The sequence below is a fragment of the Anser cygnoides genome, chromosome 1 (assembly GCF_040182565.1).
Source record: "Anser cygnoides isolate HZ-2024a breed goose chromosome 1, Taihu_goose_T2T_genome, whole genome shotgun sequence".
NCBI classification, from domain to species: Eukaryota; Metazoa; Chordata; class Aves; order Anseriformes; family Anatidae; genus Anser; species Anser cygnoides.
The window spans coordinates 27377153-27401005 of record NC_089873.1 but is presented as its reverse complement, the minus strand read 5'-3'; the positions used below and the strand labels follow the sequence as shown (position 1 = coordinate 27401005).

General features: G+C 39.6%; 1 protein-coding gene across 4 annotated transcripts in view; it reads left to right on the top strand.

Moving 5' to 3' along the window:
* Positions 1 to 23853, top strand: part of ST7 (suppression of tumorigenicity 7) — a 144499-nt gene that overhangs the window by 113704 nt on the left and 6942 nt on the right. For 3 of the 4 annotated variants that reach the window (XM_048051007.2, XM_048051009.2, XM_048051010.2), the window contains exons 10-13: positions 2393 to 2465; positions 4068 to 4170; positions 14815 to 14965; positions 21065 to 21157. In XM_048051007.2, the coding sequence (XP_047906964.1) occupies positions 2393 to 2465; positions 4068 to 4170; positions 14815 to 14965; positions 21065 to 21157 (420 nt within the window). Of the gene's footprint in view, positions 1 to 2392; positions 2466 to 4067; positions 4171 to 14814; positions 14966 to 21064; positions 21202 to 23853 lie in introns of all 4 variants that reach the window. The other variant, XR_007159079.2, reaches the window with a different exon arrangement.

Genomic DNA, 23853 nt, shown 5'->3' with positions numbered 1-23853 from the left:
TTCTGCAGGAATGACTCAGGTGGTGTACCTAAGCCTTACCTCACCTCGCCACATTTCCCTCCTGTGTAGATGCCAGCACCTTACAATACATCATCCTGAAATCTGTATGCACAGACTTCCCTCAGCTGTTTCCAGCCTAGGAGCACCTACTTCCTAGTAGAAGACCTTGTTTTGTGATGTAGTGTTTTGTTTAATATATTTAACCTCACATCAAGCTCAGTTCCTACTGTATGATATCTTAAGCTCTTATCCTAGAATTGTACTCCTCACAGCTTGGTCCGTGTCCCTTCCACTGAACATTCACCCTTCAGGAATCAATGATCTGATGTGGAAGCTAGCCATTGCACATGTGGTGTGACTTTTGTTGTGTAGAGTAGTCTCATTGCTTAACCTCATGGATTGTGTATTAATGACGGAATGCCATGTTCTTCCTGTCATTCTGTGTTTTGCTGGCATACCTGCTTCCTTTGTTGAAATAGGGCATTCAGCTTTCATAACAACTGGTTTTCCTCTGCTGCATCCATTTCATATGCTAGACCTCTTGATTCCTTCTAGTTTTCAGCTCCTTAAAGTGCTCTTACTCTGTTACTCAAAGTAGGACAAGCATTCTCTTCTTGCTTCTTTTTTTATAAGGGTAGTTTGCATGGGAAAATTTCTAGGGATTTCTGAATAGCAGCAGATCTACCTCTTGTTCTGCATCATTCATACAAAATTTTGTAGATGTCCAAACCTCAACAGACATTGCTAGATTTGAACTGATGGAAGGGAAAATATTTCCTGTGAGAGAAAGATGACTTGGTGGCCCAGAAAAACACTATACAGATCAGGGGAAAATACAGTATTCTACTGACCAAATCAAACCCACAGAAATGACTGCAGGTCATTGTTTTGTTGTTTTTCTTTTGCATTCAGAAAGATACTCTACCTTCCAATCCATTTATGATTGAAAACAAGCCTTTAACTAGAGGACAGAGACTGGTATGTTCTGTAGAACACCACTTTTGTTTACTGGAAATGGCTTTTAACTCCTAATGCTAAGGAGAACCTGGTATAAGCAGGGTTATTGGAGGTGCTTAGAAATATTTTCTCTTCTTGTCACTGAAGGTGTGCTCAAATGTGTGTTTGTAGCTAGCTTCTATTATTGTAGCAATTCAGATATGCATCACCTAGTCTGTTCTGCATGCTGTTGATTTTAATTACTTTACTTGCTACAGTTGCACAATCCAGTGAAATCAGAGTTGGAATATATTGTAGGGGAGTATCCAACATGCTCACTACATCTCACTCTTAATGACAAACTGAGGGATAGATAGTTTCTGAGAACAATAGTCTAATTATTAACTCTCCACTCTTGCAGTGGGCGTAGTCCAGTGCCTTGTGTTTACTGCACTGTTTATTTTTGATACTTACTAGTGGAAGCTGTATATTTTTTCTGGGCCATAATGCTTTTTATATCTTACTACTTCATCGGGATTTACTTACGGTAGTAGACAGTGTGCTGTATGCAGAATCCAGCCCTTAGGTTTTTGGTTTTGTTTTTATTTATTTAAGTGTAATCTTTACACTCTAATGCTGGAATATTTCAGTCACTAGATAATATGTCTGCTAGGTAGATTGCTAGTGTGGAAGTCAATTCTCTATAGAGGGGGAACAAATCTATGGATGAAATCTGTTAAGCAGCATTTATCTCTACCCTTTGGATGCTTGGTGCCAATCTGCTGGTAGAGAACAGGTATAAAGTTGAACCAATGGGTTAAGTCAGGTGTATGGCTGCTTTGCATATCTGGGACAGCATAAAATGGCTCGAGGCTGTCTGGTGAACATTTTGGTTCAAGATTTCCGTAAGTGGCAAAACACCTTAATTGTACTCTTGATCTTTAACTGCAGTGAATCTAATAGTTGTTTGCTTGCATGTCAAATCCATTATTACTTAAATATGTCTTAACTTGTGTAGCTGCCTTGTATTCATATTAAACAACTGCTTCTAGTGAAAACAAGAGGAAGGAATAAGATAGCCCTCAGCTATTTCTTAAACATTTCATAAACTGGAAAAAAATCACATTTTCCAGGTTACTTTTATGTACAATGTAATGATTTTTTTCACTTTATCTCCATAATTGCACTCTTTGAATTAGTTCTCTAATGAACCAGTTGATGATTAAATGGCAGTTCCTGTGGTCATTAACACAGGTTTTAAAGCCTGTATATTTTACTTGGGTGGAAATTTAAAATTGATGTAACATGAGAGTGCAAGTTGTGAGATCAGAATGTACTCTGTATTCACTTAATAATTTTGCGCATCCCATGCATACTTTGATGAAGTATCGATCAAACACTTTTTTCTGCAGACTTTTAAGGGCTCAGATGTTCACTTTTTTCTTTCTTTGAACAGATATAAGCTTACCAAAATCAGCAACAATATGTTACACAGCTGCATTGCTCAAAGCCAGAGCTGTCTCTGACAAGTAAGTGCATAAGAACCTCTCCAACAAAATTCCTGATTTAACTCAAGATTTCTCTTAGGTGATCTGCTGAGCCCACACCCTAACAATCTGCTGGGTTAGCAGGAGAATTCAGTCCTGCAGTAAATTCACAAAACTAATTTATATCTAAGAAGAAAAATTGCAGTGATCAAACATTGCAGTTCAAATATTACGGAAGAAGAAAAGAGAAATAGCCTAAATTCAATTCTTTTTTCATATTTATGTATACTATCTGGGTGAGCTTTGGCTTCCTAGCTAGTATAATGAAGGTGTAACTAAAAGATCCTGTAACGTATACTGTCTGGGGGAGCCTTGGCTTCCTAGGTAGTATAAAGAAGATTCAACTGAAAGGTGGTGTGTGGCTCAACCTCTTCAACTTTATATAAACCTGACCTCAAAAAGGTAATAAATGCATGCGGATACACTGGTAACAATGTCATTTTACAAATGCTGTGAGAAGACTGCTTAAATAGTGGCAGGTGGATTTAGCATTACCATGTCAGGGATTCTGAGAGGTAGATAATTTCATATTTTTAGACACACAAATATCTGCTCATTCCTGTTATGGCTATCTCTTGGGTCTCAACCTTCCAAGGTGCTGAGCACATCTACTTGATATCTGTGGACTTGAGGGTGCTGGCCCACTCCAAAAAGGTGCTCAGCTCCTTGTGAGATGGAGCCCAAAGATCCCAGTTCTGCTCTCAGATGCTTTTACACAAATCCCAGGCAGGAGTTGTGTCCGTGCACCTGAGGGTCAAATGCCTCCCTAAAGTTGGAAAGCAAGTAGAGTGGAAAGCCGTTTTCTTGACTGACATCCTGACAGTTTTTGCTTTTAAAGTGTATGTACACATCAAGATCTAAGTAATTTTCTTTCATTCTTTTTATCCTGTAGATCGCCAGTACCTACTGCAACATCTTTCCTCCCTACACAGCGACTCCAGCTTGGGAGGGCAGGGCTAAGGTTGTCACAGCTTTCCCTGTGGTGTCTGCCTGCCAAGTACAGCTCTGGAGTTAGCCGTGGGGTGTGAGGTGAGAAAGAGATTGCATGGTCTGGTTTTTCATTCACTGGGGCAGATGAATTGCCCGCAGTTTGGGCATGCTACCCTCAATGGTGCTGCGGCCAGTAGACCACCCGCTACTGCTGCTGCATCGTGCTTCCATCCCAGCCTGGCCCAGGGGCATTGGGTTGGGAACCTCCCTCAAACCTCCCCAAACCTGTTTTTAATAGAAACCCTCCAACGATTATTTGGCATTGGGTTTTTTTACTTTTATTTTTTTCTGCAACTTCAGCCTTGAATATGCCCCTTAGAAAGGTATCTAGAACAAATTTAGATTAGTGACAGAGAAAGATCTGACTGAACTGACTTCCTGCCTTGACTAGATGCAAACATGCTTTCCACTTCTGCTGGGATTTTCATTGGCCTTCACGTAATAGATCACTTAGAGTTTCCACTTACTATGGAAGTTTGGAGAGCATAGGAAATTGACTCAGTTTGGTTACATGGGCCCATGATCTAGATTCTTTTTCTGCCTTTTTCTTACTAGCATTTCTGACCTAATGTGTTTGTTCCTTTGCTTTTCTAGATTTTCTCCAGAGGCTGCCTCAAGGCGAGGGCTGAGTACTGCAGAGATGAATGCAGTAGAAGCTATTCACAGAGCAGTAGAATTTAATCCACATGTGCCAAAAGTGAGTATGGAGAAAGCACTGTCGTAGCTGTAGAACTGCTGAGGTCCTAACTCCTGTTTTGTTTTGTTTTGTTTTTTTTGTATTTGATTATCACGTGAAGTTGTAGAAAGGGGAGCAAACAATGGGAGGGCAAAGAGGCTGATAGATAGTCTCTACAGTTTTTTTCTTCTGGTATTTCACATAAAGTGTCTTCTACTCTGGACCTCAAAACTTGAAATTTTAGCTAAAGTGAGTCCTCTGTGTGACTAACAATTGCATACTGCATTGTCGTAGTATTTACCACCAAATGCTATGCTGCAGGACAGAACTATATGTAGGGACAGATTATTCTTTGCACAATAGCCATAAAGTATCTTCTAGTTTAAAGTAGCATATTCTCTTTGTTTTGATGACTACATAAAAGAATATGGTTTTGATATGCCATACAAAGAAACTTAGATTTGGAGTTCATAGTATGCTTCAAACAAGTTGCATTAGTAATCCTTATGCAGCACTCTGTCATCAAGCTCTGAGAACACATAGCTCAGAGATGAAGAATCACTGAGAACTACAAAGATCAGTAAGAAAAGCGATTTATGTTTTAATTCCCTAATCCTCTCCCGAGATGTGTATCTCAGCAGCAAGAATCTTGCCCATGGCTACTGAAGGCTAATTTATTATTTTCTCACCTGCAGTCTGTAAGTTCACTGTAAAGGCAAATTAGAAGACAGATGCTTTTTGGCCCATAGAGATCTGCCTCTGAACCTCACCCTGCAAACCTCCTTTGGACCAGTGTTGCCCTGTGAAAGCAACCAGCCTTTGCTGGAGAGTGGAAGGCTTGTGTGTGTTTAAATGTAGGGAGACTGTTCATTAGCTAGAATTGAACACCAAGTCTGGTCAAGGTAAACTCAAAACTTCTCCCTTGTGTACGCATGTATTTCAGAAAGTTTGTTCCCATGCATTTCAGGAATTAAGTATTCTTTCTGTGAGATATATCTGTTATGCCATCCACTAAATAGCATGATTTAGCTATCTGAAAGATAGGCTGTTTAATAAAATTGTCTAGACTTCCTTGACAAACAGTAGCAAGAAGGAACTATGTTAGACATCTCTAGACAGACTTTTCCTCTGAGGTGCTTCTTTCTGTGTTGACTATGAAAGGAGCAACTATTTTCCATTAAAAGCCTGATTTTTAGACTAGATTTAGGTGAGATGAGTCCCTTTGTGTTGTTAGCTGATCTTCTACTTTTGTGGCAAGCTGTACAATGAAAATATTTAAATTTGGTTCCAAAACTGCTCTTGGATATCCTATGAAATTCTGTTTATCCTCTTCCATCCCAATGATTCTTGAACCAACACAGCCATTGGTACTCTCTTCTACCTGGCTGTTTGTTTGCCTCTCTAATCCAGTCTTGTTCTGGATGAACTTTTTCAAATTCTTACTGAAGCCCAGTTAAAACATTATATCCTCGTTTAAAAAAAATAGATAACTTGCCAAGCAAAGATGTCAATTTAGTCTGTCATGAGCTCTCCTTGGTAGCCTACTTACCTCCATGCCTTTGATCATTCTTTCCTTCAAAATCTTTTTTAACAGATTGTGTACTAATAAATCCACATTAATATGCATTATTTCCCTCCTTTAAATACGTGGTACTCCATTTACTATTCTCATTACTGGATCACTTGATTTTGAATGGGGATCTTCCTCTTTCAAGTTTGTAGTGCAAGTCTGACAGTTTCTGGGGCCAGTTCTTTCATTGCTCAGGGGTGGGGAGACAATTGGCTGCAATGGTTTCCACTTCTGAATACTCTTTTAAGGTCCATCCTGCTGTTGCCCCATGCTCAACACTACCATGAAACTAAGGCTAAATCTTTAATTACTACCTTTTTTTTTTGTTCTTTTTCTGTTCGTAGTTAAGAGCCTTCTTTTCTTTGACTTGATTTCCATTGCAAAATCTAATTTACTGTAAATTGTGGCAGTTGCCCCTGTAATCTCTGCACTTCCAGACCTTCAAGATGCTGCTTTGCTTGCAGATTGTTGCTTCTATTCATTGTTTGTGACCCTTGTCTCACTCACCAACTCCTGTTTAGGTGACTGTTCAATAAAAGGCTGAAATTCCCTTTCCAACAAGCATCCCCCATGTGTGAAATGCAAATTTCATGTTATTTTCTGTACTATTAATTTAACAGAAGTCCAGTCCACATATAAGTTCCTCAGTCTAGTTCACATTGTTAATTGATTCCTTCAGTTTGAATTTCACAGGCTGTCATTCTGAAATTAAAAATCTTTGTGAAAAGTATGGATTACCAGGATAATGAGGTACTAATGGGAGCAGACTTTGTTGTGTTTTTTTTGTTGTTGTTCTTATTTTGACATTAAAACAGCGTAACCAGTTTTAATACAGACTAATATACAGCTCTGCTGATTTTGCACTCATATTCTCTTTGCTATTAGCTAAAGGCTATAAAGGTAGCAATAACATATCCGTGATTATAATTTTATGCAGAGTATGCATATTACACCTCAATTTCTGGTCAATTATGATTGAAGTCTCTAGAAACAGAGATAAGCTGTAGCAAGCAGCTAAAAAGAAATCACAAGAAATTGAACAGTGCCACAATGCTAATATGTCTTCAAAGCTTCTTTAGCATTTTAACGCTAACGAGTCTCTTGTTCTGACTGAGGAAGAAATAAATTATGATGTTGACATATTACTGAAAGCATTTGCAAAGTTCTCAGCAGAAGCCTTGAAAGGACCTACGTTATTAAGGAGGAAAAAAATTAAATGGTTCAATATATTTATGGTTTGTCTCAAAAGGAGATTTTCCATTTTCAGTGTGATCATTAAAATTCATCACATAAAAACGATTATTACTAGAAATGCATTTTTGAGACATTTAACGGGAAACAGCAGATTTTTGTTAATGAGATTCTGAGATGAGGAGAGAGCATGGAACACAATTTGCAGAGAGGTGTTGCTGAGCTAGGCTTAGAAACAAAGGGAGACTGGGTCTGCCTTTGACCTGTTAGAGGTCGGTGTAAAACAACCATTAGACTCCTACAGCGCTGATGATTTTCTCTAGGAGATGTACGGCCAGACCAGTCCAGTGTTCCGTAATGATACTGCAGAGGTCAGATTTTCCTTCTTACACTTTATTTCAAATGTAATTTGAAGATGTAGGAACACTTATTTAAGAAGGAACAGTCTGAAAGTCCCAGATTCTCATCTTTACGTAGAGGTGAGAAACCCTGTAAAAGCACCTGTCTTCCACATGGGAGCCAGTGTGTACGCATGGTTCTGGGCATTCTCTCTGTGTTTATGTCATGTGAAGATGTAGGCAAAAGAAAATGAAAAAGCAGTTACTCTTACACTGAAAAAGTTTTCTAATAACTAAGTAGATTTCTTACTCATCACAAGCAAAATGAATTTTGAATGCAAAAGGGCTGATCATCCTGTATAAAGGAGGAGGGAAACAGAAAAGGCTAGTAAGCAATCTGGCTTTGGAATTTTGTTTACTAATTTTTTAGTTATTAATTGAATTTGCTTAGTGTAAGTAAATGGACAAAATCAGAATTCTTCTCTAGAAGATATGGGAATTCTTGAGCACTGATAGTGAAAAGCAAACATTCAGATGTTGGCTGGTTTCTGTGGGGTGCACCCAATTCCATTGATTCTGGATGACTCCACATTTATTTTGTGTCCACACAAAAATGCCTCTTACAGAGACCTACTAAGGCTGGTAATCTTTCTTCAGGCAGCCACCTTTCCAGCAATTAATCTTCTTTTGACACAGGGCTCTTCTTCCATTTCTTATAGTATGTTTCGATGACAGTTTTCCTCCCAGAGATCAGTCCATTAAGCCTCAGTTACAGGTGATAAATTGTCATTGCTTTAGAATTATGCTGGAGACAAGATGTGACACGTGGAGGAACCAGAACTAGGTTTTAGTGAACAAAGACAATACAGAGCTCCGTGCATTTTGCCAAATCTATCCAGAAAGCTGGGCAGCTGAGCTGGCTGTGCTGTTTCTGGAAGCTCAGCTATGTAGTGTAAGGCCAGCTTAGGTATGTCAGCAGTGATTTCTTTCTTGACTGCAGTGAAAATTGAACTATTGTCCAACTGATGATGATTTCTCATTCTGAAGACATCTTACCTGTAATCAAAAGGTATCTGTGCTTGAAAGCCACTTAATTTTTTAAGCTGTACCAGAAAAATGTCTGATAGAAGGTATTACATCTGTCTACAGAGTTTGTCTTGTTTATGTTGCTGAGACAACTCAGCTACAGCAAACTGCAGTTCTATACCTTGGCAGAGATTGGCTTTGTAAAGAGAAAGCAGGTGACCAGGCAGAATATTTTCAGGCTTCTTTTTAGTAGAAGAAAAGCATACCAGTGGCAGATGTAAGTCAGCAGTACAGCAGGAAAGAGAACAAAGCAAAGAGCTGTGAGTTCCACTAAGAGAAGAATCACACCAAATTGTATCGCTTGTTTGTGGCCACTTGCCTGATTTTTTTTCAAGCCATCTCTTTCTTAAACGAGATTCTATTCTATTCTATTCTATGGTCTGGTCTACCTTTGTGTTAGTATAGCATCAGGCACTGTAGAGTGTTTGTCCCAAGGAAATGTGCTGACACTGGCAACGTGCTGCTCAAAAATTTAAGAGTTAAACAACGGCAAAAAAGTTTTTATCGCCACAGTTGGGGTATCATTGTATTCCAGAGGGTTTTTTATGGAAAAGAGAGTAGTACATCCTCGGTCATGGAGAGTACATAGGTCATGGAGCATATGAAAAAGTATGTACGTATGCACGGAAGACTTCATCAGTATTATTTATATGTTATTGTTGGAGCTTCCCCGCTTCTTTGCAATGTAACTATCTCAAGTTAATGCTGATAAAATACCACAGCTGTGTCTAAGATGTTCCTCAATTGCGGAACACCCTTTCTGAATCGATTTGCAAGGCTTCCTCTTCTCAAACTCACCCTGAAAAGCGCACCCCTCCCACCCAAATCTTTTCTGTAGTTTATAAGGCACAAACATTTTTAAGTTCAGTAAAGTCAGAGGGACAGATTGTGGTCCTTATATCTAATTGTTAAAATTTAGCCAGATGTGTGCCCTGCACACAGTTGTCTGGGGTGGCTATGTAAGCAGGGGGCTGAACTGATGTAAAAAGGGTACCTGCTGAACTTCACTGCAATTCATTCAGACTGTAAATATTGATGATACTTTAAGAAATGCCACATTTGTGAGTAAACTGTTTCTTAAAAAATTATAACCAACCATTAACTTGAACACTTTTAAAGATTTACCTGTTCTCCCTTTCATTCTTTCTCATTTCATTCTTATCTTCTTTGTTGTAATTTATTTTATAATGAGAACTGTGTCTCTGAACGCTCCTGTGGTTTCTAGTAAGTTGTAGTTGCTAATAGAAACAAATAATGCAAACAAATTTATATACCAGATGGGAAAGGAATCCGTCCCGCACACCCCATGATATTGCAGAGAAACTGTTCCAGACATGTTTAAGAGAGCTTTTAGCTGCTCACTGAGACAGTGATTTGTTTTGTATCTCCAGCAAAAAGGCCAACCTTGTTAATTACCATCAATCCAATGAGACCTTGTAGTGTGACCTACAGTTGGCTTCTCTGGGCATGCAGAATCCAGTATTTTGGAACTTTGCTTTAAGCTTGTGCTGCTCATCCCACCGGGAGGAAGAGTTCCTGTTCAAACAGTGTTAAATTCTGATGTTCTGGCCTGGAGGGGATGCTGTCATAGGTGCAGTGACTATTGCCTGTGAGCAATCTGAGCTGTAATTTCAGAGGTAAGATGCAGAACTGAGGGAAAACCTTCCTGAGATTAGTTGATGTATTTTATAATGGGGCACTGAAGTAGTTCATTAATTTGGAATGTTAAAAGCACTCCCAGCAGAGGAGAAGTAGTAGGCAGAGTGCTGTCAGTATTATGAAAGAAATAATATGTATTCAATCAATTCAAGTAAGAGAAATATAAACTCCCCATATTACACTGCATGTACACAATGAAGTGCTTGTACAGCACTTATCACACTGTTTGCACCTATAGGCATTATAACAACAACAATAACACTCTTGCAAGTTTCCATTGTCATTCTCCAAATGCTCATTAAAAGGTACATTCCCACGTATGTCCAGAGTGTCTGTAGCTCATGATTTTTGTTATTAAAATATCAAGTAGCCAGCCCAGAAGCCTTCTGTGGAAGTACATGCTGTTCCCCTTGGAACTCCTAAAAGGTAGTTTTTTGTCAGGAAGAAGTATGGGATGAGGGAAGAGAAAGTCCGTGAAACAAACAAATAAAAAACAACACAAAATTCAAACCAACACAGTGCAGTGGAGAAGGGCTGGGTGAGCTATCTGCTGGTGACAGTAATAGTTGGGCAACTTTAGTATTCACTCGTACCTTGATCACAGCTAGATCAGTCTGGCTGAAATTTTCTAGATTGTCTTCCCCAAGCTGATCCCTTTTTTAAAGGAAAATGATAACCCCATAGTGGTGGTGGTGGTGTGTATTACTTCCTGTTCTAGATAAACCTCTTCATTTGTCATTGAAAAACGAGTGCAGGTGGAGATGTGCAGGGCTTGCCACCTCCGTTTCCTCCCTGATGGCCAACTCTTTGCTTATTATGGCTATTTAGCCTGTTACTTGACTTCCCTTGCACAGGAACCGTGCTTGGGTTCACCCTGTCAGGATGACAGAAAGCCCCTCCCTGTCTTCCCTCTGTATTCAAAGTATTGAAAAGGTGATGAACTTTTATCGCTTTAAATGTAGGATCATGGTTGTGCACACATGGCAGGCAGTATATCGAGAGGTACAGGCGAATAAGGAATCTCTCAGGAGGTGTTGGTTGTTCTCTTGTAAAGCCAGCTGCAGTTCACAGTGCTATGAATTTCGCTGGTATGCTAGGATCTTATGTCTATATTAGTCCTGTAAGAACAAGTCTGTGCTCTGGACTGAGGCCTTTGGAAATTAGGTATAAACAGCCAATTTCCCACCCTGTAGTCTTTGATGTTAAAGAGAAGACTGACTGTCTCGTGTAGCATCTTTGATTTAAGTGCAATAGCAGCAACTTGGGAACCAAAATCAAATGTCTGTGGCTTGTCAAGAGCTGGAGATTTTTGTTGCATGTTGAAGTCCATCAGGATTGTGATTCACATGGTAAATTGGCAGCTGATCGGGCAGATTTTGAAGAAAAATTTATTTCATTTAATTTCATTTGACTGGAATTTGCCTGTTTCTCCAGTAAAAAATGTTTGTGGGGACTGTGTTCATCACAGTGACGATCTGCTAGAAACCCAGCAGATTTCTGAGACTCGGTCCTGTCTGTCAAGTACCTGGGAGGCAGTAGCCTGCAGTCACCCAAAAAATGGAGCCTGCCTTGGCTGTGCTATCTGCAAGCAGACCCCGAGTTCTCTGAGGAAATCTCCAGGAAGGTGGAAGGGCTCTCAGGGCCCTTGAATTCTCTTTGAAAATACAGCAACACAGGAATAGATGTCATATTCTAGGATATCAAATTAATTCATTTTCACGGACTGCCATATCCCTCCTTCATAGTAATCAAGCTCAGCCTTCAGCTAGGTACCTTTTGGGTACCCATTTCTGCTCTATAGGTAGGTTAAACAAACGGAAGCTTTCAAGTGTTCTCTCACGCAGCAGGCTTGCCATGTTTTTGCGTAGCTCCGTTGTGTTCCTGTAGAATTTGATCTTTATGTTTCTGGATGTGCCTGATGTACAGAGTGTTCCAGCTGAGGTCTGTCTGGGGCTGGGTACAATCAGCATTCCTGCCGGCAATCCCTCCAGAGTAAATTAGTTGATAGCTTATATGCCCAAAAGGTGGGCCTGACCTCTGTGCATAGAACAAAAACGATTACAAGGCCTGAATGAGACTTGAGCCATCCGTCAACTTTGTGTGAGCCGTCCTGAATGTCACCAAGCCATATTACGGGCATCTTGTTTGGGAAAGTGTGGCTGTGATAGAGTAATGAGGGAGGAGTGTCTCCCGTTTTTGACCCAAGGAACTTTTAAGAATAGTTTTGTCTTTCTGAAACTGAGAAAAATGAAGACTGAAAAGGTAGTTGTAAAACAACTGAGTGAGGGCTAAGAATGATTTGCAAGTGTCAAGGCACATCGTACCATCAGGTATTTCCACTTGATTTGTTTTTAATCACTGCTAACAAGCAATACATAAGAATCAAAAGAACATGTTTTCATCTTAATGCTCCTAGAGATAGGACATCCCTTCCTGTTCTTTCTTTCCCTACAGATAGTGACATGGCTTTTTTTCCCCTTTGACTGAAATATTTAAATATTGAGAACTTCTCACTTATTTTTGCAAAAAATACAGAAGCGAGAGGTATGTTCTAAATGAACAGAACAGGTAGCAAGCAGTCTGCATCTCACACAACCATATTCCATTCTGTTTAATGGGTAGGACCTGGGCTTTTAGAGGGGTGACTAATTCATACAGGCAGTGAACAAGAACATTCCCTATATCTCTGTAAGCTTGACAGCTCCCTTGTCAGGTCTTTATTCCATTCTTCCTGCCACTCTTAATCCCCCATCAGACTGTCCTGCTTACTAGGTTGCAGCTTCCTCCACTAATCCACCTGCTCCACAGATCTTCTAATTTTTCTGAACGGCTTTAGAGAAAATCCAATATCACATGTTACTCCCACTGCTAATTCATTTTTTTTTCTCCTGCAGTGACCTGCATCAGAAACACGGGTGATTTTTCTTTCCCTTTGAATTACTTATCTGTTTCCTGGTGTTGTCAGTTCTCTGCTCTGACCTTGGTCTTTTCAATCCCCTACCTGTTTGTCTAGCTCCTTCCAGGCGTCCTCTGGCCGAAGGGATGACTAGCTCTAGGATGCCCTCCAGGACCTTGTGCCACTTGATTCTCCTTCCTCTTGGGCCTTTCCTCTTCCTTTCTCCAAGGATGATTTTGAATCCTCATTTGTTTCTTTCCCTCTCTTTTTGTTCCTCTTTCACGCATCGCTGAGCCAGCGTGCAAGTCTCCCATTTGCAGAAATCGGTATTTGGCGAGCCAAGAGGGTACCATCACCCACACCTCTCTGTCACCTTTGATGGGTCACAGCGACCTTCTGGCAAGTGCCTGCACTCGTTTTCTATCAGTCCTTAATTCTGCAGTCCTCCTCCTTCCCAACCAAAGCAGAGACCAACATGTAGGCACAGAGACTGATCTAAAGTAGAGGGGCTGCGTGCTTATTCTCTTTTTGCTGATGATTGTCCATAACTTTCTTTTGTACCCTCTTTAATTTCACCAAACTGTTGTCCTCCCTATCTAAAATCTGCAGTCTTTTTCTTATCTTTGACTCTATTTTTTTTTCCACTCCAAAAAAGCCAGCCTCTTAGTAAATATTGTAGATTTTTTTTTTCCAGTAGTTTCACATCCTTATACTTCTGTCCCAGTGGCTGAAACAGCCGTCTTCTCTCCCTCCTTTACCTGCAGTCATCCTCCTTTCTGACAACAGTAGCAATCTCCTGTAACTCATCCAAAGCCCATGGACCATGTGCTGTGTGACTCACGTGCTACCCGTAGCCGCTTGTATGAAATAGCCGAGCGGGCAGAGCGTTTGCCCTTGGGCATCCTGGAGGAGAGCAACAGTTTCCCTATGCTATTGAAGCAAAATTAGTGCTCAGCTGGGAAGTGTTGTACTTGGTGGAGGAGAGCTGGCAGACAGGAGTTGATTCAGCAGCCTGTGACTTCTGTCTGTCATCCCTTTCCTCGTAAAGCTTCCCAACAAGGGATGTATCCTCCCCCGTCCATTTATCTTTCCCCTCCACTAACTGGGACGAAGTAACACCAATGCCGAGGCAACGTCTGCTGGTCTGGTAGTGGTCTAACTCATGGGCTGGGGAATAAGGAAAGATCCCCTGCCTGAATAACATTCAGGACCTCTGTCTTCTCCTGTGGCATGAACCCTCGGTGTGTTTCAGTCACCTGCTGCTATAGGGGATGCACTAACTGGGAGAGTTGTTCGTGGGTTTGGCCAGTGGTGTTTTTCGTTTTCATGCCATTTTCAATAAATATTTTGAGTAGCAATCTTAAATATCAAGTACTTTTTTTTTCTTTTGTGGAAATCTGATATTTGTTATATTTTGTAAACCTTATTTCTTTGTAAATAGTTGGTAGCCACTTAGGTGGCTGCCAGCCCTGCATGTTTACAGACCTCGTACCCTGTGGATGGTAATGCAGTAAAGCTACCTGTGTGCAGCCTATGACTATGTGCGTCGAACTGCTTAATGTCGTCTTCATTTCATTATGAACATTTCTAATTAAAAAGCTCTTGTATTTAGAGTCTCTCTCCTACTTTGAGTTTTTTTTTCCTTCCCCTTTGATAAGAGAGGCATTTCAGTTTGAAATTCTCCATGGTCCTCCTGTTGCAAGTGAAGAGCAAAACATTAACCATCTGTCAGCGTATCTTAGTGTTTGGGAATCATTCCGTAATTATCTTCCAGTGCAGTTGCTGATGTTACACATCTGATGAAACACTTATGAAACAAAATGCTTTAGGGAAATAGACCTTTCAGTATGCATTGTAGAATCGCAGGAAGCTTTTTGTGTTTTTTATTACTCCTGAAATAATTGTACTCTGCTTTTTTATTGCAGTATCTACTAGAAATGAAAAGCTTAATTCTGCCCCCTGAACATATTCTGAAGAGAGGGGACAGTGAAGCAATAGCATATGCTTTCTTTCATCTTCAACACTGGAAAAGGGTAGAGGGAGCATTGAATCTCTTACACTGTACATGGGAAGGCAGTAAGTAATTCTTTTTCTTACAAAGAAGCTAATCAAATATTTTTTATTGAATGTCATGAGAAAATGAGAGATTTTTGTGAAGTATAGCATGTGGAATTTTTGGAGGTCAGTTATATCCTCACTAGCACTGAACTATTTGAAATGTGTAGTATAAAGCAAGACAGTATTTTATTTTATTTTATTTATTTATTTATTTTGCATTGACAAGCTGGAGTGAATCCAGTGGAGGACCACTAGAATGCTTGGGAAGCTGGAATATGTGATGTAGGAAAAGACACTGGGGGAGCTGGTTTTATCCATCTTGGAAAAGACTTCTGATGGGCGTAATGGGGATTCGGCTGCTGTCTTCAGACACCCAGTAGAAAGAAAATATGTAAGACAGAGCCAGAGTCTTCTCAGAAGGGCACAACAAAAAGACAAGAGGCAATAAACACAAGTTGCAGCATGAGAAGTTCAATCTAGACATGAGAAAAATATTTTCAGAATGAAAGTGGTGATGCATTGGAACAGGTTGCTGATAGGTGGTGGGATCACCATCACTGGAGGTTCTCAGAGCTCAACTGGACGTGGCCCTGAGAAGCCAGATCTAACTTGGAAGGTGACCCTGCTTTGAGTAGGAGGTTGGAGTGTATGATCTCCAGAGATCATATATTAACCCTTCACATCTAAATTATCTTATCCTGTCTTTGATGTGTCCTTTTCAGGTTCCAAGGAATTAAGAATGACTATTTAGAAAAAGCCCTTGTGGCCTTTTTTATGATGATTTTTTCTTTCTGTAATCCAGTCCATTTTTTTCTGCACTGCTTTCTTCTGCTTCCTTTCAGCCTTTTCATATGTTACCATACCACCATTTTTTTCGTTCCTCCATTTGCTCTTCTCACTTAGGTTTGTTAGAAAAGGTACAGGTTGTCATTATGATAATTCCTACAGAAAGGAACTTACCACTTGAAACACAACTTAAAAGTGACTTACTGTCTCAGTCACTGTATTAAATGACCTGAACTTGCCTAATCTGCAGTATATGTTTCCTGAGGAAACAATGGCTTTATTTCTAGGTGTATAGAACACCTTGCTTGGTAATTGTAGTACCATAGCCATTTTGGGTTTTCTCTCTCTCCTACCTGCTTGCTTTTTTCTTGTGATTTCTTCCAGTCTATTATTTTCTCTGTCATAGCTTTCTTTCAGTGGTTTGTCTTTCTGTAGTATTTCTTCTTTTCCAGATGCTTGCAGAAGTCCTTTAGCCCAAGGCCTCATTATATGCCATCATTATGGAGCAGTATTTTGGAGAGAATCCCGAATAGATCTTCTTTTGCTTTGTCAGGCTGGGGAGTCCTTAAGGGGCTGTTTCCAAGACCAGCTTTTGGCACTGGAGGCTGGCTGCACTGCAGTCATCCTGCCAACTAGGAAATGTAGTCATCTGTGCCTGAAGGCAATGTGGGGCATTCCCATCTAACTACATGAATCGATTCCTCTCTTTATTACCCCCCACAGCAAGCTGAATATGTAATTCATTAGGAAATATTTGTACATTATCCTGTAAGATGTTAATGACTGTTGTTGTGTAACCTGTAAAGAAAACTCTGTAATTCATTTTGCACGGCAGTTTCAGAGAGAGATGAACTGTGTGCAGTGGTCCTCAAGAACTTTTTTCAGATTTTCCTCAAGCACGGATAGCCATGGGATTTAATGGTTTCACTAGAATTTAGTCTAATAATTATAACTTCTGGTCCATATTTTAGTATGGGTAACATTCTTTAAGGATATAGGAAGCTATTTATATTGCTGTTACTTCCGTTACTTGATAAAGGTTTCCTTAGCATCTCTGCCTAATTTTAAGTTAAATCCAGTGGATACATAACAGAGAAAATAAATTTAATTAAATGCTATTTCATACCAACTGTCTGCCATATGTGGTCAGTTGCCCTCGTTTTCTTTCATTTATGTGCTTGTCTTTAAATTGTGCTGTTCTGTCAGTGCACTTAAAATACCCACAAGCCTCAGTTTAGCAGGTTGTACGTAGGAAGTTAATGCCCACATAAACATATCTTAAACAACTCTTCAGTTGTAACCCTGTGAGATTTGGGCAGAACTAAGCACTGTGTCTGAGTTAGTCAGTTGCTTGGGTGCACCTTCTGAACGCTTCTGAGGAGAATAAGGTCACTCCTAAGTAAGGTGGCCTCTGACAAAAGTTATCCAGAATTGTCTCTGTGGTGTTTTCAACTCTGAGGTACTTACAGAGTGCTTCGTCTAAATTGTATTCGGCAATTGAGAAAAGTGAGGTTATGAAAATAATGATAATCATCAAACTAGAAAGTTACCTGTTTCCTGCTCCTATCTTTTTTATCAGTCAAAATATAGTTGTATTCATGATGCAGATCACAGTCCCGAGTGACACCATGTAAAATGTTGCTCTGGGTTGGATTCAGGTGCTCCATACAGAAAGTGTTTCCAAATTTCATAAGAGTCCGAGGAGCCTGTTCATCACTGTCAGTTTCTAAACGTGCATCATGTTTCCCATTGTTTGCATGAAGAGTAAATACCTACGTGTTCTCAAACGTTATGGTAGCTTTTACGAGTATATGGATCAATGGTGAATTGCCACTGTAGGAGTAGTTTCTGTTTATGCATAAACTGTTTATGTATACACCAGAGTACTTTCTTCTGTGGCTGATAACACTGCTAAATAAACTATTTTGCTGTAAGTACTCCATATTAGGTCACATATTGAAGATGGTTGTTTAAATTCAACAAAACCCATTCTGCCATCTTTAGCGTTACTGTCCCCTTTGATTTCGATTAGAGTCTTAATACTACTGCAGTTTAGGGTAAGACAGAAGAGGCTTGATCATCTGTTTAAATATTAAGCCAAAATTTCAGGAAAAGCTTCTGTTAGTGATTTTGAAGTAATGAGCATTGAACATCCATCCCTCCACATACATTGTTGTACGGACACTCAAGGTTGTTGCATGTGAGGATCACACAAGGCTTGGTTTGTTGGATTTTTACTTGGCTTTTTGGGGGCACTATGGAGAGGATGAGGGGTTAATATTGGAAGATCTTCACAGCCTGGTCTGTTTTCTAAAACTGCTGGAAATTAAGGGTCCTTAAGGGCTGACAGGTGGTACCACTGGCAGCACTAGGACTGCCTCTTGGGGAACAAATGTGGGGCTGAAAGCTCTGATGCTCCTCTGCCACGTGCTGACTTTGATGCTCTTGCAATGTTTGTCAACAGTAAGTACATGTATTTCAGTAGGTCTAATGAAGCCCTAAGGAGCACTGTTATACTGAGTATGTAGTTGAGGTTCATGGAGTTAAAAACAACTTCCCTAACATTCTCCTAGTTAGTGTCAGAACAAGAATTCTGGTTTTCTGCTCCCTCTGAGCAGTACTTGATTCAGGGTCACTCTAGCGGGTCACTTCAACTCTGGGTTTCACTTTGTCTCCAAAGCTGCAGATGAATGTCATGTTGAAGCAGAGAGCCAGGAGGAAGAAAAGCCACTTTTTTTTTTTTTTTTTTTCCTCAAGAATGAGTATAAACAGATCTTTAGAGCAGAAGCTTGTTGAATGAGCTTGCATTTTCTGTCATGAGACTCCCTTGCCATCAATGGAAGGGAATAGATACTGGTTCCTCCAAGCTGCTGTAGACATCTAGGTTAGAGTGAGATACTTCCAACTGCCCAATTCTTCCCACTGACTGTGAGTGTAGACAACTAGTGTGAATGGAGACATCTTGATGGTAGTTGTTCCTGTTTCTCGAAGTAAGTTTCTCTATCCTTCTCGCAGTTGTCTAAAACCTCCTAACTGGCTCTGAGGTAAGAATAGCTCTATCGGGAAGCACCATACGTATCAGATCAGTGGAAAACACAGAATACATCCTGAAGTTCATGATGATAGCTGATGGATGAGATACTCACTGCTTTAGACTGATGCAAATCTCCAGAGGAAAGGAGGAGCAGCAAGATTTCTGAAAGTGTGCTTCCAAGACTGTAGATACTTGAATTTCCTGGTCCCTTCAGCAAATGCTCACTAGCAAGCCATTTTTTGACCTCTGTGGCCTCAATTGCCTGATATCTTCATTTTGGGTCTGTTAGTGCAGACACTTCATATGAACAAAGAATGCTATCCCTCTGCCTCTTTGAATATTCTATAGCCTAACAGACAGAATTGCCATGTTACTTCATAACAGTGCTGCTTGTAAAATCTGACACAGAATATAATTAATTAGATATTTTTAAAGCAGCTGCAAGGAAAAAGCATGGTTCTGTCCGTAAAGACATTCTTTGTACATTAAGAAAACCTTGAAAGAATACCACCTATCTAACAAAATCTGTGAATCATTCCAAGATCGTATGCAAATACATTTCTTCGTAATAGTGCTGTCGAGGTTAGATTCAAATTCATTGTTTCCTGATGCAGATCATGTTCTGACATTAAAGAAAATCATACGAGGACTTCTCCTAGAGGATACATTGCATGGAGAGGTTTCTAGGTTCTTTTGAAAAGGGTCTTGGTAATTCAACAGTATTTTGCACTTCCTCAGATAGAAAATAATTATTAGGTAGGCAATTTTATTTTGCAGAAGCACTTAGAAACACGAGTCTTGATTTACAAAGAGCTGAGGCATGGAATATCTTTTCTTTCTATCTCAGTGTAAGAAGTTCCTGACAACAGAGAAAAATTTATAATGATTTATCTCAATAATCTCCCAGAAAACAGTGTGTTATGTAGATGTAGATAGTCATGCACCTGTAATATAGAATGGCTGCATTCCAAATATTGAAATTACATGTGTAATGTTTTTATTTTTTAAACAATATTCAAATATTCTCAAATACAAAAAGAAATACCGATACCACATGTTAGCTGAAGTTGCACTGGCTAATCGTTACTCTGCTTTGAGGATTTCTGACTATTATACTATTGTTTTAAACATAGTAATCAAAAATAAACACACAATTGCACAAAAATTACAGCTAATATTATTTCAAATGCAGTGTGCACAACTGAAAACACTGAGGTATTGTGTGTTTTAAACCAATTCCTCAGTTGCCTTAGAGCAAGAGATAATGGAATATTATTACATGGGGTGGGCAGTACCTAATATCTAAAATACACAGTGCTTCTAGGACATCTGGTGAGGAAAATATTGCTTCAGTGACTGATGTTCATAGGGATAGTGAGAATAACACGTTGATGACATTTTAACAGTGAGAATAATATATAGGATAATGGAAAAGGATGCATTGATTGCAGAGCTATAATTCAGTCAAGTGCACTGATGTTTCCATAAACCACATGAGCATAACTCAGATGGCCTATGACATCACCACAGGCCAGATTTAGTAATCCATTTCCCTCCCTCTCCGTTATTATTTTCAATTTTAAAAGCATGTAAGATTAAGTATTATTTTATCCATGACCTGAAGATTTATAGCAGAAACTTGACTTTATCTGGTGCATTTGAAAAGAATGTATTTGAGGAACCTGGTTTTAATAATTCGATATTAATCTTTGATTGCCAAATACAAAATGAAAACATGACTGTGTTGGAAAACTGGTTCTCTGGGCTTGACTCATCCACGTTACCTGTATTGCTGGAGTGTGATGGGTAAATCACTGCGGCTAGTGGTGGACTTTTTTTCATGCAACTTTGAGTATGCTTGATACACAGAGATTGCAAGTATTGGCCAAAATTCACAAGCTTGGTTGGTCATTTTGGCAGGCTACACCTGTTAGATCAGATACAGTTCTTTCCCTGAAATTTAAAAATTCTGGGGCATGAAAGTCTAAGACAAAATGTGTAAATTTGGCCATAGAATTGTTAAAGTATATTGGGCTATGATCGTGCAAACATTTATGTGCATAGCTGCAACATGGTCTCACTTGACACTCCCAAGAATAAAAGAAAACATAACTGTTTTCAGTATCAAAAGCTAAGTGTAGATTTATATTTTGGCACTTAATTTATCAATATATAAACTGTAATCAAATATAAACATTTTACTTTTTCTGTTTGTTTTTCAAAATTGTCAATAGAGTTAAATGTCTTCAGTGACTGCCACACTCGGTAATTCATGCATGGTGTTGTTTTCTTTCCAGCTTTCAGAATGATCCCCTATCCACTGGAAAAAGGACATCTTTTCTACCCTTACCCTATTTGTACAGAAACTGCAGATAGAGAACTACTACCATGTACGTTCAACTTTTCTTATTGTTGGCATCAAAGAAGTGTTTACGTGAGTCTCGCCATACCGATTGCTACCGATGCTCTTTAAATTGAATATGCTGGATTGGAGTAAGCAGTTGACAGCAAGTCTATGGAGCTCACTTAATTGTTTAAAAGGCAGTTCCTAGCCATAGTTCATGATGATTAGCTATCTTTATTGTTGTCAACAGTGTGGAGATAGGGAGTGAGATTACTGAGGAGATATAAATCTGTTAGATCTTGCTACTTCTCTCTTGCCAAGACAGTGGAAAATATGTCTGATCTTTTATCTAGGATAACAACACATCAAACCAAGAGCACAGTTGCACAGCCGTGTTAGTCTTGTGTAGACACAGTAGCTACTTAATTCCAAAGCAAGATCAAACCTGCCTGAGGACGGCTGGATCATTAATGCAGCTGTTATTTTGACAGGTTATTTTGACGTTTTCTGAAAAGCCGTCCAAAATAACAAGAAAGGGTTTTCTTCATGTAATGATGTGTGTGCTATTATAAAGAGATTGATGTGAAAATATCTCAGTCATTTATCATACATGTTTATGGTGTGTATTAGCTAAGTGCCAGCAGCGTTCCCAGTGCTCTGCAACATACAGCTATAAAGACAGATCCGGCCCTCGGGAAGAGTTTTAGAACAAGCTAATGGGACTACTCGCGGTGCGTGCAGTGGAGCACAAGAATGCAGAGGAAGAGCTGAAGCAGCCAGCCTTGTATACAGTTACACTTCGTTCCCACATGTTTTCTCACCAAAGGCAGTGGGATCTGTGAGCACACATGGGACACGCACAAGTGCAGAGGAGACAAACACAGGTTGATCCAAGGGAGGAGATTCCTCTCTCACTGTCTCTATTCGGATGAAGCAATAAAGAGAAATCTTTGAAAAAGTAAAACTCAGCCTGCTTCTGCTGGGAATGCCGGTTTTGAGGGAATGCTAGTTTTGAGGGCATTTGCTCTCTTTGTAGTCTTTCATTCATGACCTCTCTGCTTTGGGCTAAAAAACGTATTGCTACTTTTAATGAGCCTGGGTAAACATAAGGTGAGAATAAGATGGCTAAAGTATGCTCACTGTGAGGCTCTCCTTCACAGCGCATTCTCACTGATATTACACAGAAATCCTTGGCAACCTACAGTATCTCCTCACCCCATTATAATCACCCTAATTATAACAACACCTCTTCAAGTGCTCTGCATGCGTTACTCGGAGGGATACTGAACTGGGGAGGGTGGAGCGTCAGGAGATGTAGGAATGACAAAGTCATGCAGAATAGTTCGGCACTCTCGTTCTAGATGCACAACTATTTTTTCTTGTCGGATGTTAGAAGCAAGGGACTATTTAACAACATAGCCAGATAGTCATGTTTTGTTCCTGCAGTTATGGGAAATGCATTTCACTGCAAAATCTCTTGGTTTTGAGTAGGGAAGGGTTTAATGTACTGTGACAGGCACAGATTGGTTAAAGGGGTTTTTCGTACCTGTCCACACCCTTTAATTGCATGTGATTCAAAGGAGAGTCAGCTGGAGTGATAGCAGAACACTGAGATCTGATAGGCTATTCTAATTAAAAATATCGATCGCATAACTTTAGCCATGACTTGATAACACACAAGAAAAATAAGTTTGAGGCTGTGTCAAAGGCACGTGCAAACAACTGCACACCAGAAACTGTAGACATAAAAAATCCATGACCTGGTATTTCCCAAGCTCTAAATTTAATGAGACAGAAGTTGCAAATTATGGTGTTTTTTTTTTTTTTTGGTACCAAATTAATACAAAACCCCCAAATTAAACATATTATTCATTTATAATATTTAAATTAAAAATCTTAAGAATTCATACTGTTTATATTGAAAACCACTCCACTCTGGAGGAGCTCAGTCAAGAATATTGCTCTGCCATGCTGCTGGATTACCCTGTGCTTATATTGTCTGCACATATGGTGAGATGAGACCTGATCACTGAGGCCAAGAAAGTAGGCAAAATGGAAGAGTAATGTCTTGTGTGTATAGATAGTCATGGGATTTAGTATATGTGAAGCTTTGAGGTTGGTCCTGTAGTAGAAAAAAAAAATATTTCAAAGTTTGCGTATATCTTGGTTGTAACTCCACACTATGGACTGAATGAGTGAAGCAGGCAGATAAGAGTTCACCAAACCTTTTGGCAACCCAGCCAGATTTTCACCTTGAATCAGAGCCACCATAAAGGTTTAAGGGATATAATCTTGTAGTAGAGTGCTCCTTGTCCTCCTCCGACCCTTTTAGCTTACTCAGTGCTGCTTCCTTCAAAGCCCAGTGAGTGATGTTTTCATGACCAGAGTCAAGAAAATTTTTGCATTCCTTTTAGTGTATACTAACAAATACATCAAAATTTCCCAGGTAATTTAAATGTCATTTTTCAAAACTTTCAAAAGCTGTTGTATTGTTGTAAAGATACAAAGAATTCTGAAAATTTGGAATTGAAAGTATGTGTGCATATGTCCTACTATTAGGATAGCTTTCTTGGCTCTGCATATGTAACCCCCAGAATTTACTGTTATAACGAATGTAGTTTTACAGCCTGCTTAAACCAATCCACAACCATGTGGCTGCTGAAAGACTGCTCTCACTGCTGCTCACTTGTGCTTGTTTCTGCACTCTCTGTTTATCAGCATTAGCAAACATGCAGCCATATG